Source organism: Dipodomys ordii, unplaced genomic scaffold (genome assembly GCF_000151885.1).
Source record: "Dipodomys ordii isolate 6190 unplaced genomic scaffold, Dord_2.0 Scaffold67, whole genome shotgun sequence".
Taxonomy (NCBI): Eukaryota; Metazoa; Chordata; class Mammalia; order Rodentia; family Heteromyidae; genus Dipodomys; species Dipodomys ordii.
Genome location: NW_012267283.1, coordinates 1186864 through 1202027, shown reverse-complemented (window position 1 = coordinate 1202027; position 15164 = coordinate 1186864). Strand labels below are relative to the sequence as shown.

At 35.5% G+C, this 15164-nt stretch overlaps 1 protein-coding gene across 1 annotated transcript in view; it reads right to left on the bottom strand.

The window, feature by feature from the left end:
* Positions 1-15164, bottom strand: part of Kiaa0368 (KIAA0368 ortholog) — a 133165-nt gene that overhangs the window by 47553 nt on the left and 70448 nt on the right. The window contains exons 13-20 of the mRNA XM_013023224.1: positions 11155-11240; positions 10844-10922; positions 9060-9109; positions 7951-8017; positions 7736-7858; positions 4852-4955; positions 2521-2644; positions 713-814 (exon numbers count right to left, since the gene is read on the bottom strand). Of these exons, the coding sequence (XP_012878678.1) occupies positions 713-814; positions 2521-2644; positions 4852-4955; positions 7736-7858; positions 7951-8017; positions 9060-9109; positions 10844-10922; positions 11155-11240 (735 nt within the window). The remainder of the gene's footprint in view (positions 1-712; positions 815-2520; positions 2645-4851; positions 4956-7735; positions 7859-7950; positions 8018-9059; positions 9110-10843; positions 10923-11154; positions 11241-15164) is intronic.

Genomic DNA, 15164 nt, shown 5'->3' with positions numbered 1-15164 from the left:
TGAGTAATCCTATGACAAACATAGTTGGGCTGGTAGCTTTAGTATGGCCTTGTTTATGATCATTTGGGTAAATGCCCAAAAGTGAGATTGCTGGGTCATAGGGGAGCTCTATGTGTAGTCTATATAGTATCTTTACAACAACAACAACAAAAAAAATTTAAGACTCCCCAAAGCTTTGGGATGAAGAAAAGTATCTAAGCCACATTTTTCTAACTTACTAGACTATCAGAGGAAAAAAAAAAAAGCCCAACAGTAACCAAGGCAAAGCATTTAGTTCTTTCACAAGAATCTCGCTAAGATGAAGAGGGATACAGCCCCATGGATTACAGCACTTGCCTCACATACTTGAGGCCTTGGGTTTCATCCCCAGCACAGGGGGAGCAAAAGGAAGGGAAGAACCTGAGCAAATAATTATTAATTAAAATAATATGGGAGGGAAGGAATGGTAGGGGAAAAAACAAAGGAGGAGGTAACAATGCTTGATAGGAAATGTACTCATTACCTTGCTCATGTAACTGTAAGCCCGCTGTACAGTATTTTTACAATAAAAAACGTATTTAAAAAAATAAAATAAAATAATCATACAAACTACCAAATAAAGACCCTTAAAAAGAAAAATGGCACTACAATATGGGTGTGCCTATTACTCAAAGAGACCATATGACTTTATTCGGGTATGTTGCCATCATCTGGAACCTTTACAGAAACAAACAGCAATATATGAAAGTCCTACCTCTCCAAATGCTGCTGGGTTAAAGGGAAGGACAGTGGTCCCAGTCATGTATTTGACTGGAGTTTTCATTCGATGGGAAGCCTAATAACAAACACCAAACAAATAAAATTATTTAGAAACAGAGCACATATGCCCTTCCTCAACTCAAAAATAACTATCTCTATCTACATTATTATCAATGATTTGCACCTGTCTAACCAAAATATTTTCCTACTAATGCCCCTGATTGTATGTGTCCCTTGAACTCTAAATGGCAGGTATGTTGCCTTTTCCCCACATAGTTTTCACTGGTTATTTTAACCAGATTAGTACATACCTACTCTAGCCAGCCATCTATTAACTGGTCACGCCAGGCTACTGAATACCAATTATTTTCATTACTACTGGAAGTGGCAGGACATTTTCCAACCACAAACAACACTGTGATAAGGAAAAGAGAATAATGGCTGCTGCTTGCTTATATCCAATACCCTCATGGTGCCTACTTAGTCAAAAGCTAGAATCACCAAGAGGTGATACAGTCACCAAGAGGACATGCAGTAAACCATATCCCACCAGTAAAAGAAAATTGTGGACAGTCAGGGTTAGGGATGACTAATGCCAATACTCTTCACTCAGCAGCAAACACCGTGCAAAGCAGATGGAATCGTCATGGTTGAAAACATCTGAACCCGCTCCCAAAAGCATCCTTAAATTTATGATATCCTAAATAATGCTCCTAAAAGTAATAACAAGGGGCTTGGGATATAGCTCAGTGGTAGATCGCCTGCCTGACAAAGGACCTGAACTTGAACTCCTACACAATAAAAAATGAATAACAAAACAGAAACAAAAAGACCTACTTTTTCCCCATTTCCTGGAATTTGTTCAGAGGAGTTACACCTTTGGGTTCCTCCCCTAAGAATATTCTCCTTTAGTTTGTTTTATGTAAATGCATGAAGTCCTGTATAAGTTATCATGTCCAGGTAGTTTTAGATCTAGCTTCCATACCAGAGAGAAAACAATGCTCCATTTATCTCCCTGACTTTGGCTGACCTCACTTAAGATTATTTGTTCAAGGGTCCATCCAGTTCCCTGCGAATCACGTATTATTCTCTCTAATGGATGAGTAATGATCCACTGTGTAGAGATACCACACATTTTTGGATCCACTCATCTATTGTAGGGTACCTGGGCTGTTTCTATAACTTGGTGATTGTGAACGACTAGATGATTGTGAATAGGGCAGCAATGAACATGGATATGCAATTATCTTTGCCATATCCTGACTTGTAATATTCTGGGTAGTTGCCTAAGAGTGGTATGACTGCACTGTAGGGAAGATCTGTTTGTTTTGTTGAGGAATCTCCAAACGGCTATCCAAAGTGGTTGTACTAGTTTACATTCCCACCAACAGTGCAATAAGGTTCCTTTCTCCCCACATCCTTGCCATTATTTGTTATTGTTCAAACTCTCCATGTTGGCCAATCTAACTCGGATGAGATGGAATCTCAATGTTGTTTCAATTTGTATTTCTTTTATGGCCATGGATGTTGAGCATTTCTTCATGTGTTTATTTGCCATTCTAACTTCTTCTGAGAAGTCTCTCCTTTGCTCCTTTGCCCATTTATTGATTGGTTTAAGACTTGTATTTTTCTCCTCATTATGTAATTCCCTATTACTGTATATATTCACATGGCTAGAAAGTTTATTACTATTCAACATTTAGTGATAACATTTTTAACTTTATACTGCTCATTTTCAGCTTCATCATCTCTTACAAAACTGTCTAAAGTTAAGAGCCATACCTTTTCTTGGATATAATGTACCATTTCTGGAAAAGAGGGCATCTGCTTGGAAGCATTTTCTTTTGAGTTTCTCCCAGGAAGACACCTTAATACTCGCTGTGCTTCTCCATGAACTTCTTCTCGTCTTTCAGAAAGAACAAAAATTAACTTAATCAACTAGAGAATGGTCACTTAAAGAATGAAATAAACATGCTACATGGAAGCTAGAGATCTGAGAAAATGCCTTAAAATGTGTTTTGTCTACTTAAGCAAAAATGCAGCATAAAAAATTACTTGCTTTTTTGGAAATTCAATGAGATTTGGAGTCATTTGCCTTGTACATTTTATTCCAAGAGGAAAAACAAGATAGGATACTGCAATTTATTATATATACAGCTACATGTGTACTTTACCACTATAAAAGTAAAGTCATGGTTGGCTCATGCCTGCAATCCTAGCTACTCAAGAGGCTGAGATGTGAGGATAACAGTTTGAAGCTAGCCAGGGCAGGAAAGCCCGTGACACTCTTATCTCCAATCAACCATCAAAAAGCCAGAAGTGAAGCTGTGGCTCAAACTGAAGAATGCTACCTTGAGCAGAAAAAAAGCTAAGGAAGCCAGGTGATAGTGGCCATTGCCTATAATCCTAGCTACTCAAGAGGCTGAGATCTGAGAAGCACACTTCAAAGCCAGCCCAGGCAGGAAAGTCCATGAGACTCTTATCTCTAATGAACATCCTCCACCCCTTAACCCCCCCCCATACCCCCAACCCAACCAGGAAACTGGAAGTAGAGCAGTGGCTCAAAGTAGTAGCGCTCAACCTTTGAGAAAAAAACCTTAGGGTCAGCCCACAGGCTCTGAGTTTAAGACCCACAATAGACAAAATAGAAAGAACTAAGGGACAATTCCCAGGCCCTGAGTTCAAGCCCTAGGACACACATAAAAAAAAAAAAAAGTAAAATCAAGCTAGGCGCCGATGTCTACAATCCTAGCTACTGAGGTTGAGATCTGAGGATCTCGGTTCAAAGCCAGGTCAGACAGGAAAGTCCATAAGCCTCTTATCTCGAATAAACTACTACTGAGAAAAAGGCAGAATTGGTGGGGTGGCTGAAGTGATACAGCACTAACCTTGAGCACTGAGAGGCTCAGCAACAGAACCCAGACCCTGAGTTCAAGACCGGAAGGGGGGGGGGGGGGGGGGAAGGGTGGAGGAGGGGGAGGTCAAGGTTATCATACACACACCTATACATTCAGTGATTATCCAGTGTTCTTTATATCCACCCAAATTCTTATACTTTTATGCAGTTCAGCATCAACTAGCAATTGATAAATGCCAGTAATATATACAAATACAAACCCAACCTATTTCAGACTATCATTCATTTCCTCAACAACAGTCTTACATAGAGATAATATAATGGTCCTTAAAAGTCCATAAAATTGCCTCTAAATTGAACTTGGCAATTCTAGGCTGGGAACATGGCTCAAGTGTGGTAGAGTACCTGGCTTGGATAGTGCAAAAGTCTGAACTCAAACCCCATCACTGCCCACCACCCAAAAGACCTGGCAATACCCATGATATTTAAACTATTAACCAAAAAAAGAAAATCAAAGCAGAACAAAGATGTATAATTTTATCTAAACCTTTCATTAGCATAAATGATACTTCAAAATATGAGAATCTCACTTTAAAGATACAAAAAACCTATATAATAAGTGCAACAATGATTTAATTTTATACCTATACTAGAGTGCTTCATAGAATTTTAAACTGTCATTAACTAAAATACACAACATAGTTAATGAATTGTTTTAATATATCCCATTATAAGTACATACTGCTTTTAAAGTTATGTCAATTTCAGAAACACTTAAATGATTTAAAAAATGAATTATACAATCTAGAAATGTAATAAAATAACTCATTAATCTAAAATTCAATATATATATATACTTCATTGAGAAATTGGTATACTAAATATAAAATTATATTCTATGTTAAAAATATTAAAATATGTACAGTAAGTAATCAATGGCATTGTTTTTTATAAGGACCATTTTTAGAGATATAATTATACATACAATTATACAATTTGTTTTATTTATAATTGATTCTTTCAGAAGCACTTCTCTTCTAAATGCTATACGATAGACATACATATAACCTACATTATATACAGTCTATACACACTATTCAACCTATAGTTATAAATATAAAGGTACATGACTAGCCCACACTTAACTACTTAATAAATTGCTTCTCAATTTCATAGACCAATTTTGCAAACAACATAAACTTGGCCATTTTCAAAGAAGTGAACTCAAATTCAAATTAATACTTTTTGAAACTTACGGATCTCCTGCAGCCAATAGGAGTAAATATCTGGAAGGTATATGATCTGAGGGAAACACCGTGCTGGCAAATTTCACAGCTACTTGTCGAACTTGAACTTCAGGCTTTTGTATACATAAAAACACAGACACAGACACAGACACACACACAAAAGAGAATTCAATAATCAGTAACTCAGGCCAGTCATAATATGTCATCCTAACTGTAAACTGTCCAAAATTTAAGTTGACAGGTTAATAAACATGTGCCTAAATAAGTAAAATCAAGACATCATTTGTTCAGTATCTGTTTTTGACAGAGGAGGGTGCTGGGGATCAAACACGGGGCCTGACACAAGCATTCTACCAATGAACTCCAGCCCTGTTTAAGACCTTAAGTTACATGTAAGTTTTTGAGTCAGTGCCATTACTTAAAATATATTTTCATGAGTACATTTAATAAGATCCTTTGAGTAAAGCAGGAAAGATGTACAAAACCTTAACTACAGAATCTTTCTATGCATGTATATCTTCACAGCACAAGTTTGGGGCTAATGTCTCTGGTGACCACTATCTCTGCCTACTCAAGTCTCAAACTCCTCAGCCATATCAAGTGAAATTTAAGTGTTTTGCAAGGAACACAATCAGAGCTTACTTGGAATTCCTACAAATATGAAGCAAAAAACACTTCTGACATTCTCAGAAATGATCTAAAGTTAACAATGACTACACAAATATATTCACTTAAGTTAGATCAATAAATTAGAAATACACAGTTCAACAGGCTTTGGTATTTATTAATCCTGAAGGCTTACTCTCATGTACCTTCCCTTCTCCAGAGCTCATTCCTCCAGCCACACAACTGAGATAGATAAAACATTAGGAAATATATACTATCCCATTCATTCTAACATATTTGCTACTTAGTATTCCTCAGGCTATCTTAAAGAACTAGTTTACATTATACTATCTAGCCTGAATTTCAGGTTGTGAAATAAAATGAGCTTTCATCTGCAGAGAGTAGAATTAGTACCTACAAGAATTATACAAATACATAAAAAAAGAATTATACAACTGTTATACAACACTTACTTACAAAGCGACCTAGGGAAGGTTTCTAGGATTCTATTCTAATGAGCTATCAGATAAGCCCAACAGTCCTAGCTAAGAACTAGAACAACTTGACAATACGAAGTAGAGCAACTTGACAATAGGACTGTCTAGATGGTAAGCTTTCAAGTGTACATAATGGCACAATTTAATCCTATTTTAATAGACACGAGATACCTTTCTGAGCCTCTAAGAGTTCCCTCAATATAAGTGTATTAAATCATCTTAGCCCAGTTTAAGTATACATATTTATATTAATTTCACCAATGAATGGCATCATTCCTTTTCTAATTTCCTGCTCTAAACAACTAAAGCAAAATTTAATAAATGTTTTCTGTATAATACGTATGTGTCTATAGCCATTCTAAATTCTCCTGCATACTTCCATTAAATCCAATATAAAGGGCAAGAAGAAAGAAGAATATGTATGATGATACTAGCGTATTTGTTCATACAGAGTCACTTTGACATATGCAATTTGTCATTGTTTCCTTCTGCTTTTCTGTAACAATGTTACCTAGGAACTCTACTCCAGGGACTGTAGTACTCACCTACTATTTAAGAAAGCACAATACTTTCAATGTGGAAAGCATGACATTAAGAATAGTTCTTCCACAGGAAGACTATAAATAACAGCATCACCATGTAGAGTATAACTCATCCCTAAAGTCAAATTCCCACCATGAAGAATTAAAAGCAGAACAAAAATTAATCTAATAAAGAGAAATATAATTCAAATATTGTTATTAGAAATACAATACTCCTAGAGCTGGGAATGTGGCTTAGTGGCAGAATGCTTACCTAGCATTCATGATGCCCTGGTTGATTCCTCAGTACCATATAAACAGAAAAGGACAGAAGTGGTGCTGTGGCTCAAGTTGTAAAGCAATAGAAGCTCAGGGACAGTGCCCAGACCCTGAGTTCAAGCCCCAGGATTGACAAAGAAAAAAAAAAAATGTAATACTCTTATAAATTTAGAAGTAGAATACTTGGCTAGTACACAAAGCCCAGGGTCTAATCCCCAGCAATGCTGAAGGAAAAAAGAAATACTAGAGCAACACAGAAAGTACTAGAAGATATTTTGTTAGGCCAAATATGCCAAGGACAGAAAAACAAATTCTACATGCTCATTCAGATGTAAAATCAAAAAAAGCTGATCTCATAGAAATTGGAAGTCAAATAGTGGTTACCAGCATCTTTGGGAAAGTAGAGGATAGGAAAAGATGGAGAAAGGTTGACTTACAGATATCAAGCTAGATACAAGAAGTTCTGCTATTCTAGTGCATCACAGGTAACTGCAGATCATCATAATATCCTGTATTTTTCACAAAAAAAAAGCTAGAATTTTTAACTTTACACCACAAAGAAATGTTTGGGGGATAGGTCTGCCTTAATTTGAATAGTATACAATATAAAATATACTGAAAGATCAAATGATGTTTGACATGATCATGTGACAAATGTGTACAAATAGTATATGTCTAAAAAAGAATGTAAGCTTGATACCAGTGGCTCACACCTGTAATCTTAACTCCTCAAGAGGCTAATATCTGAGAATCACGGTTCAAAGCCAGACTCAGGAAAGTAAGTCTATGAGAATCTAATCTCCAATTAACCATCAAAAAGCCAGAAATGGAGCAGTGGATCAAGTGGTAGAGTGCTAGCTTTGAGCAATAAAGCTCAAGGAGAGCACCCAAACCCTGAGTTCAAGCCCCAGGACCAATACTAAAATAACAACAAAAATAACAATAATGCAATCTATTTATACCAGTCACTGTCATTCATAGTGGACCTACCTTTATTAAGTATGAAGCCACAAGTGCCTCCATCAGTGTTCGCTGTGCTCCTTCTAAAGTACTATAAGCTCCAACCATCATAGACAATGCTTCTTGGATAGCAAGTCGAGTCTCAGGTTCTTCCTATAAAGAAGATAAAAACAGTGTTTCCCTCCCCTACTAATTTCCAGGTAAGCATCCAAACAGAGTATAAACTTATCAGCCATATTCCCTACCTTGCACAAGGCTTCAAAAAGCTGCTGCACAAGAGCTATATCCTTAGTAAATAATTGGGGCATTCGACTGTAAGAGAATATGAGAGAATCATTACTATCAAAGCTCCTTGAGATGAAAAAGGGAGAAAATGAAGCTACACACAAGTTTTCCTGAGCTCACATTGTCATCTCCCTGAATACAATGCCAGCAGCATCAGATTACTTCCCTCAAGAGCTGAATATTTTTTAAAGCAAAATATTTAATTTTTCAACCATGTAATCCAACTAGCCCTAATTAAAACATGTATTTTCTTTTCCAGATAATTCTTTTATAACAGTCCATGCATTCAGTTAACATTTCTGATTTTAACATGAAGAAAGGAGGGAAGACCAAACTGCAATTTAAACTAAAAAGCCATCGTGGTAAAGGGCTTTGCTACTTCTTGCCAATAACACGAGACAAGGTTTGCTGATTAACCCGTGCTTTGTAAGTAGACCAGGGGCCACTTTCTTCCGAATCTCAAAGCTCCTTCCCTTGTACAGTAAAGAATAGTTAAGATCTAGTCTACACCAACCACACAAAACCCCCACTTGGGGCTGTAGCAGCACATGATGCCACTGAGGTTACTTCATCTCTGTTTCCCTGCTTTGATATACAGCAAAGGCAGATGAAACTAAGAGGAATTAGAAAGATCAAGTCATGCTGAGAAGGAAATAAATCCATCTTTTGGAATAGGGTCACACAAGCTCATAAACACTTATCAGAAAAAAAAACAATCACTAGACAAACCATGATCCCTGAGATTATGACATTTAGTTGTAAATAACAAAGATACTTAAGATTAATCAAATGTATCTTGGGTACAAAAATTATATTCCATTATGACATCATTCAGTTCAAAATCTCATTTCAAGACTATACTTAATGTAATAATACATCTTCAAATGGACATTAAAATGTATCACATCTATTTTTCTTCTACAAAGATGACATCTCTAAATAACCTAAGGGTATTACATACATTCTCTTTCAGAACCACAACAATTTTATTCTCCATCCATTATTAAATGCCACAAAACATTTCTTGTCTGCCAACAAGGTATCTCTCACTAAAAAAGGGTTTACTCACCTGGAGAGTTTTCCAACAGCTGAATATGCCATTGACAGTAGTTTAGGGTCCTTGAAATTAAAAGAAAAAAAAAGAAAAGAAAGAAAAAGAAAAGAACAACAAAAACAAAACAGACAAAACAAAAAGTACAGTAAACAGTAAAACCTTTTCGCTGCAATTACATGAATTATCCTACTCCTTGTTAAACCTACATCTACTCTACTTAACTACATGATAATGATATCTGGACAACAAAAATATCCAAACCCAGAATCTATCACACTACTAAAAGGAAAAACAAAACAAAAACTCACATCACTAACTCATTATACAAGAAAAATGCTGTGGTCACATATGAAAGGTTTCTCTTAGCTGATGCTCTGTCGGGATATTTTCAACACCGTACCAGCCATCTACACACTAGAAGAATAGTTTAAATTATCAGAAAATTTATCACTGGTCTGACATAAGATCCGTCTTCTCACCACAAAATTGCAATACATAGAAATGTAATTTTCTAAAGCTCTGAATTGTAATAAACAGCTTCATCTCATTTTTCTACCATAACTAATAATAAGATTCCCTCCTGAAGATAAAAACACTTTATTTGGTTTTATGAAAAACATCAGTCTAATTACTAAGAACACAGTAACAAGTGCCAGATGAAGTTTATACATTGAATCTAGGATCTCCCTTCTACATATGAACAGCCATTCTCATCAATTCATTGATTAGGGAGGCAAGCAGATGTCACTTGAAGGTAGGAGGATTAGGTTCTTGTGGTTGAACTGCATTGTTTCCTACTTTGAAATATATAGTTTCTCTCTAAAATCCCCAAAGCATTCTTATTTCTACCAATCACTCCAAAGCATCTGATTATCAATGCCACAAATAAGTGAAAGATGGTCTAAACTTTAAAAAGCAGGCACATATTATTCAGTAGGAATAAAAAAATAAAAATAAAAGTAAAGCTAAGAGAGCCAGGCCCAAAGCACAGCTGCACAACAAATGAACAGCTTTTTATGAGTCATATCTACAAGTGGACCTCAACTGTGCTGAAAAACTTACAGGTATTAAGTCATTTATCTTTTTACAATAATCCAATAAGGTAGCATTATTTTCACTTTTCTGATAAGGAACAAAAGTCCAAAGATTTAAATAACTCACCAAAGAATAAACCTAAATTCAAATACAATTCTAACTTCAGATGGCAAGACCTTAATCTACTCAACTATGCATTCGTGTTCAACTATGACTAAAGAAATTAATGCTGACTAGATTTCTTAAAATCTTACCTTTTAAGTATATTCTCCTAAAATTTTGGAGATAGAAAAATACAGAAGAGAGAAATAGGATTCAAAAGCCTATAGCCAAAAGAATCCTAGTCCCTCTTGTTTAGGAATCAAAAATTTACTGAATGCATGTTTTGATAGGACTCTGAATTAATAAAATCTCCACCCCTAAAAATTAACATCATTTACCAGTAGAAAACAAATCCAAATAACCTCATATGGAAACAAACCATAAAATGAATTTCCTTGAATATCATTTTTGTATAGAGGTATAAAATGGACTTGCTTTAAAATACGTAACTTTAAGAAGTGGTAAAACCCCAAAATATATACCCATTTTAATATTTATTTCCAAAGAAACAAAAGTTAAAAAAGAAGGGCAGTAATTTCTGAAATTTGTTAATAATGAACAATAGCAAACATTAACTATATCAACATGTGGACCAGAAAGATTCATTCCAGGAAACACTTCAAATTATAAAATGTTAAATTTTTAACATGCAAATAGCTTACCTCTTTATATTCATTGATTAGCTTCGTGAGGCCATTCAAAAGCATTGGACCTAATGGTTTAATCTTGATTTCTGGACAGCTTTTTAAAACGAAAAAAATACAAACAGAAAGCAAGATAAGAATTATATTTCAACTTATATTTCAAAGCAAGATAAGAATCTTATTTCAGATGATTATTTAGAAATATCTGAGACAAATGAAATAACCGCTCTACTAAAGCCAAAGGTTTTAGGATGAAAACAATATACCCAAGCCACTTGGTCATTCTACCAGTTAAAAATTTTATAGTTAAAATTTGTCTGAAAACTTACGTTATACAAATGTGATGTACAAATTGCAGGGATAATGTTCTTAACTTTGAATTTGTATTTGTACCAAAAAGTCCATCATATACCACCTGTGTGAAAGGAACAAAGTCAAGGACAATAATTAACAAAAATGTCAATTGACTATTCTCAAATAAAAGTCAGGAGTCAGTAATAGTAAACTTTTCACACTACATGCTGTTTCTCAAAAATATTGTTTCTTACAGAGGTCGTCATTATTAGAAAGCCAGTTTGTCATTCTTATCAGCAGTGTATGATTTAACAAACGCACTGGCTGATCTCACAAGTGTGTGAGTCTACCACTAGGGAGCAACGGCGAGTTCACACTGCAGGGTCCCCACTCTGCATTCTACACCACATAAGCAGGTAAGATCATATAGAAACAGTAGATTTTCTTAATTACATGTCGTCATTCAAACCAAATTATATTAAAAACTTCATTAAAAAAATCAAAATAAAAATGTGCAGTTGGGATAACTGTTCCACATATTATGTAGGTCGGGTCTAAAAAGAAAGAAAATATAGCACCCATCAAGTTCAAATATTAAACATCAATATCAAAGATCCCCAAGCCACTCAAATTCTTAATTTTTATAAAAAATATTACTCTTACACTTCAAAAAATTCTGCAAATTTATTCCTAAAAATTATAGATGACTCAGACTTTATTAAAACAAAAACACAAACAAAAATCTTTTGATTGTTTTTTTAAAACTATTGTTAGTACTCTGCTCATATTTAATTATTATAACATGTAGGCTATGGACTAGCACTGAGCTTCTGGCTCTATAACTGCCACTACACTAAGAGATTGAAAAACAAACAAACATTGCAACCAAGACACTAAATCTTACTGACAAGTTAAAAAGAAGTAAAAATAATACAGCACAATATATTCCAGTATTACATTATTTGGCTCATAGTTCTATTAGTCTGATATCAGATTATATAGAACAATATAGTTGAATAAAAACTAAAGGATTAATTGGAATACTAAGTGAGTGAGGTTCTATGGAAAAAATTAAATTTATGGTGTACATATTATATGTGAAGATTTGTGTTGAGTGTTTTTATGTGTGCAAAACTGAGGTGAAGTTAATGCTTACCTTCTTAAAAGTGTATCAGGAAAGAAGAGATTCCTCTAAATGATACCATAAAGAATTCTACAATTGACAGGTCAAGAAAAGGGCAGGGCAAACTATGTAGAGGATGGGAATGCCATCATTAGAAATGTGAATATAAGAAAAAAAAGAGCCGGGCGCTGGTGGCTCACGCCTGTAATCCTAGCTACTCAGGAGGCTGAGATCTGAGGATCGCGGTTCAAAGCCAGCCTGGGCAGGAGAGACTGTGAGACTCCTATCTCCAATAAACCACCAGAAAACCGGAAGTGGCACTGTAGCTCAAGTGGTAGAGTGCTCGCCTTGAGCTGAAGAGCTGAGGGACAGCACCCAGGCCCAGAGTTCAAAGCCCCAAGATCGACCAAAAAAAAAAAAAAAAGAAAACAAAGAATGTTTAGGGAGTGTCTCAATTCCCTTATGCTTAATTGTATCTAGACTTATTTTCAAAACATATAAATAAGTAGAAATAGGGCTGGGATATAGCTCAGTGGCAAAGTGCCTGCCTAGCAAGTACGATGTCCTGGGTTCAATCCTCAATACCAAAAAAGAAAAGACATAGATAGATAGATAGATAGATAGATAGATAGATAGATAGACAGACAGACAGACAGACAGACAGACAGATAGATAGAGTGAAACTATGAGTAGGATAGATAGATAGGTAGATAGATAGATAGATAGATAGATAGATAGATAGATAGATAGATAGATAGATAGATAGATAGATAGATAGAGTGAAACTATGAGTATTTTGTCCAAAAATTCTAGTAGCTTATCATGTGATATTTTCTGAATCAAAAATTTCAAGATAATGCATAGGAAATATTGCTTGAAGAGTGTGTGGCAACTTCATTTTTATGAAAACACCCTATAGTATATGTGAAATTAGCCAAATATTAAAGTGTCTATTATACAGTTGTGCCAGACATAGAAGTTGAATGTACATTCCAGAAGAATGAAATAGCCATATTACCAATCAGCCTTAAGATAGAGATCCTGGGCTGGGAAGGTAGCTCAGTGGTAGAGTGCTTGCCTTGCATGCATGAGGCCCTGGTTCTAGTCCTCAGCACCACATAAGCAGGAAAAAGCTGGAAGTGGCGTTATGGCTCTAGTGGTAGAGTGCTAGCCTTGAGCTAAAGAGCTGAGGGACAGCGCCCAGCCCCAAAGTTCAAGCCCCATGATTGACCAAAAAAAAGATAGAGATGTTAAGGCCCAAGGTGTTAAGGCCCAAGGGTGTACTTAGCACTCACTGAAAGCACAGATCTTAAAAATGAATTTAGCAAACTAGCAAGATACATCGTCAATGTGCAAAAAACAGTTGCATTTTTATATAACAATAAATAATCTCAGATGGAATTCCAAACACTATTTCATTTCTAATATAGCACCAAAAAGAACAGGAAGCAACCAAGGAAGTCAAAGACTTGTACAAAGAAAGCTACAAAGTATTGCCAAAATAACTTTTTAAACATAAGTAAATGAAGTATTTTATAAATATTTATATATATATTTAAATATACATATATATATTTATAAATATTTATATGTATAAATCTCATGTGCATTCACTAAAAGAGTTAATATTATAAGAAATCATCACTATGCAAGCAAGCCAAAGATAGAATGTAGTTTCCTATAAAAATCTCAATCATGCCAGACGCTGGTGGCTCATACCTATAATCCTGGCTATTCAGGAGGCTGAGATCTGAGGATAATGGCTCAAAGCCAGCCCAGGCAGGAAAAACCGAGAAATTCTTTTTTTTTTTTTTTTGGTTGGTCATGGGGCTTGAACTCTGGGCCTGGGCGCTCTACCACTTGAGCCACAGCACCACTTCCTTTTTTTTTTTAACCGAGAAATTCTTATCTCCAATAAACCACCAGAAAACTGGAAGTGGCGCTGTTGGGTGCTAGCCTTGAGCTGAAGAGCCAGGCCCAGAGTTCAAGCCCCATGACCAACCCCCCCCCCCAAAAAAAAGGCAGAAAAATCTCAATCATAGCTTTTACAAATATAGACAAACCTATCCTAAATGCATACAGAATCTTGGGGATCTCAAATAACCAAAAAACCAAAATTTGAAAGACAACAAAGCTGGAGGACTCATGTCTCCTGGTTTCAGAACCTACTACAATGCTACAGTCCAGAACAATGTGGAACGGCTAAAAGAACAAATCTTTAATGTTCTCATAAAAAATTTTGACAAGGTGAGGTGATAAATTACGTGATTGAATCTTTCTTCAATCTATGCACAGGGAAATAAAACAAGTGCATGCCTATAATTGCAGTACTCAGGAGACTTGAAGCAGGAGGATCTTAAGTCTGAGGCAAGACTGTACTATATAGCAAGCAGACACTCTATCTTAAAAAAAAAAAAGGAAATAAACTCAATATATGATACACATGATAGACATAAAGACTTAGGGAATAATTTGAGAGCCATAAAATAAAAACTTTGCCTATATAGTCAATTTTGGGTGGTAGTAGTGGTGGTAGTACAGGACCTTAATTCAGGGTCCTGTGTTCTTTCTGTACTTTTTTGCTCACCACTGATGCTTACTACTTGATTTACCTACACTTTGGCATTTTGGTGGTTAAATGGAGATGGAGTCTCAATGACTTTTCTACTTGGGCTGACTTTGAACCATGATCCTCCAGGTCTCAGCCCTTTGCGTAGCCAGTTTTACAGGCATGAGCCACCAGTGCCCAGTTCTGGTCAAATATTTTTTTTAAAAGGTTGTCGACACCATTCTATGGAGTAATGATGGTCTTGTGTAAGAAATAATGCTATAAAAAATCTAGATATTCACCTTGAAAAGACAGTTGGACCCCTACCTAACACCATATTAAAAAAAAAAAAAGAATCAAATAACTAAATGTAA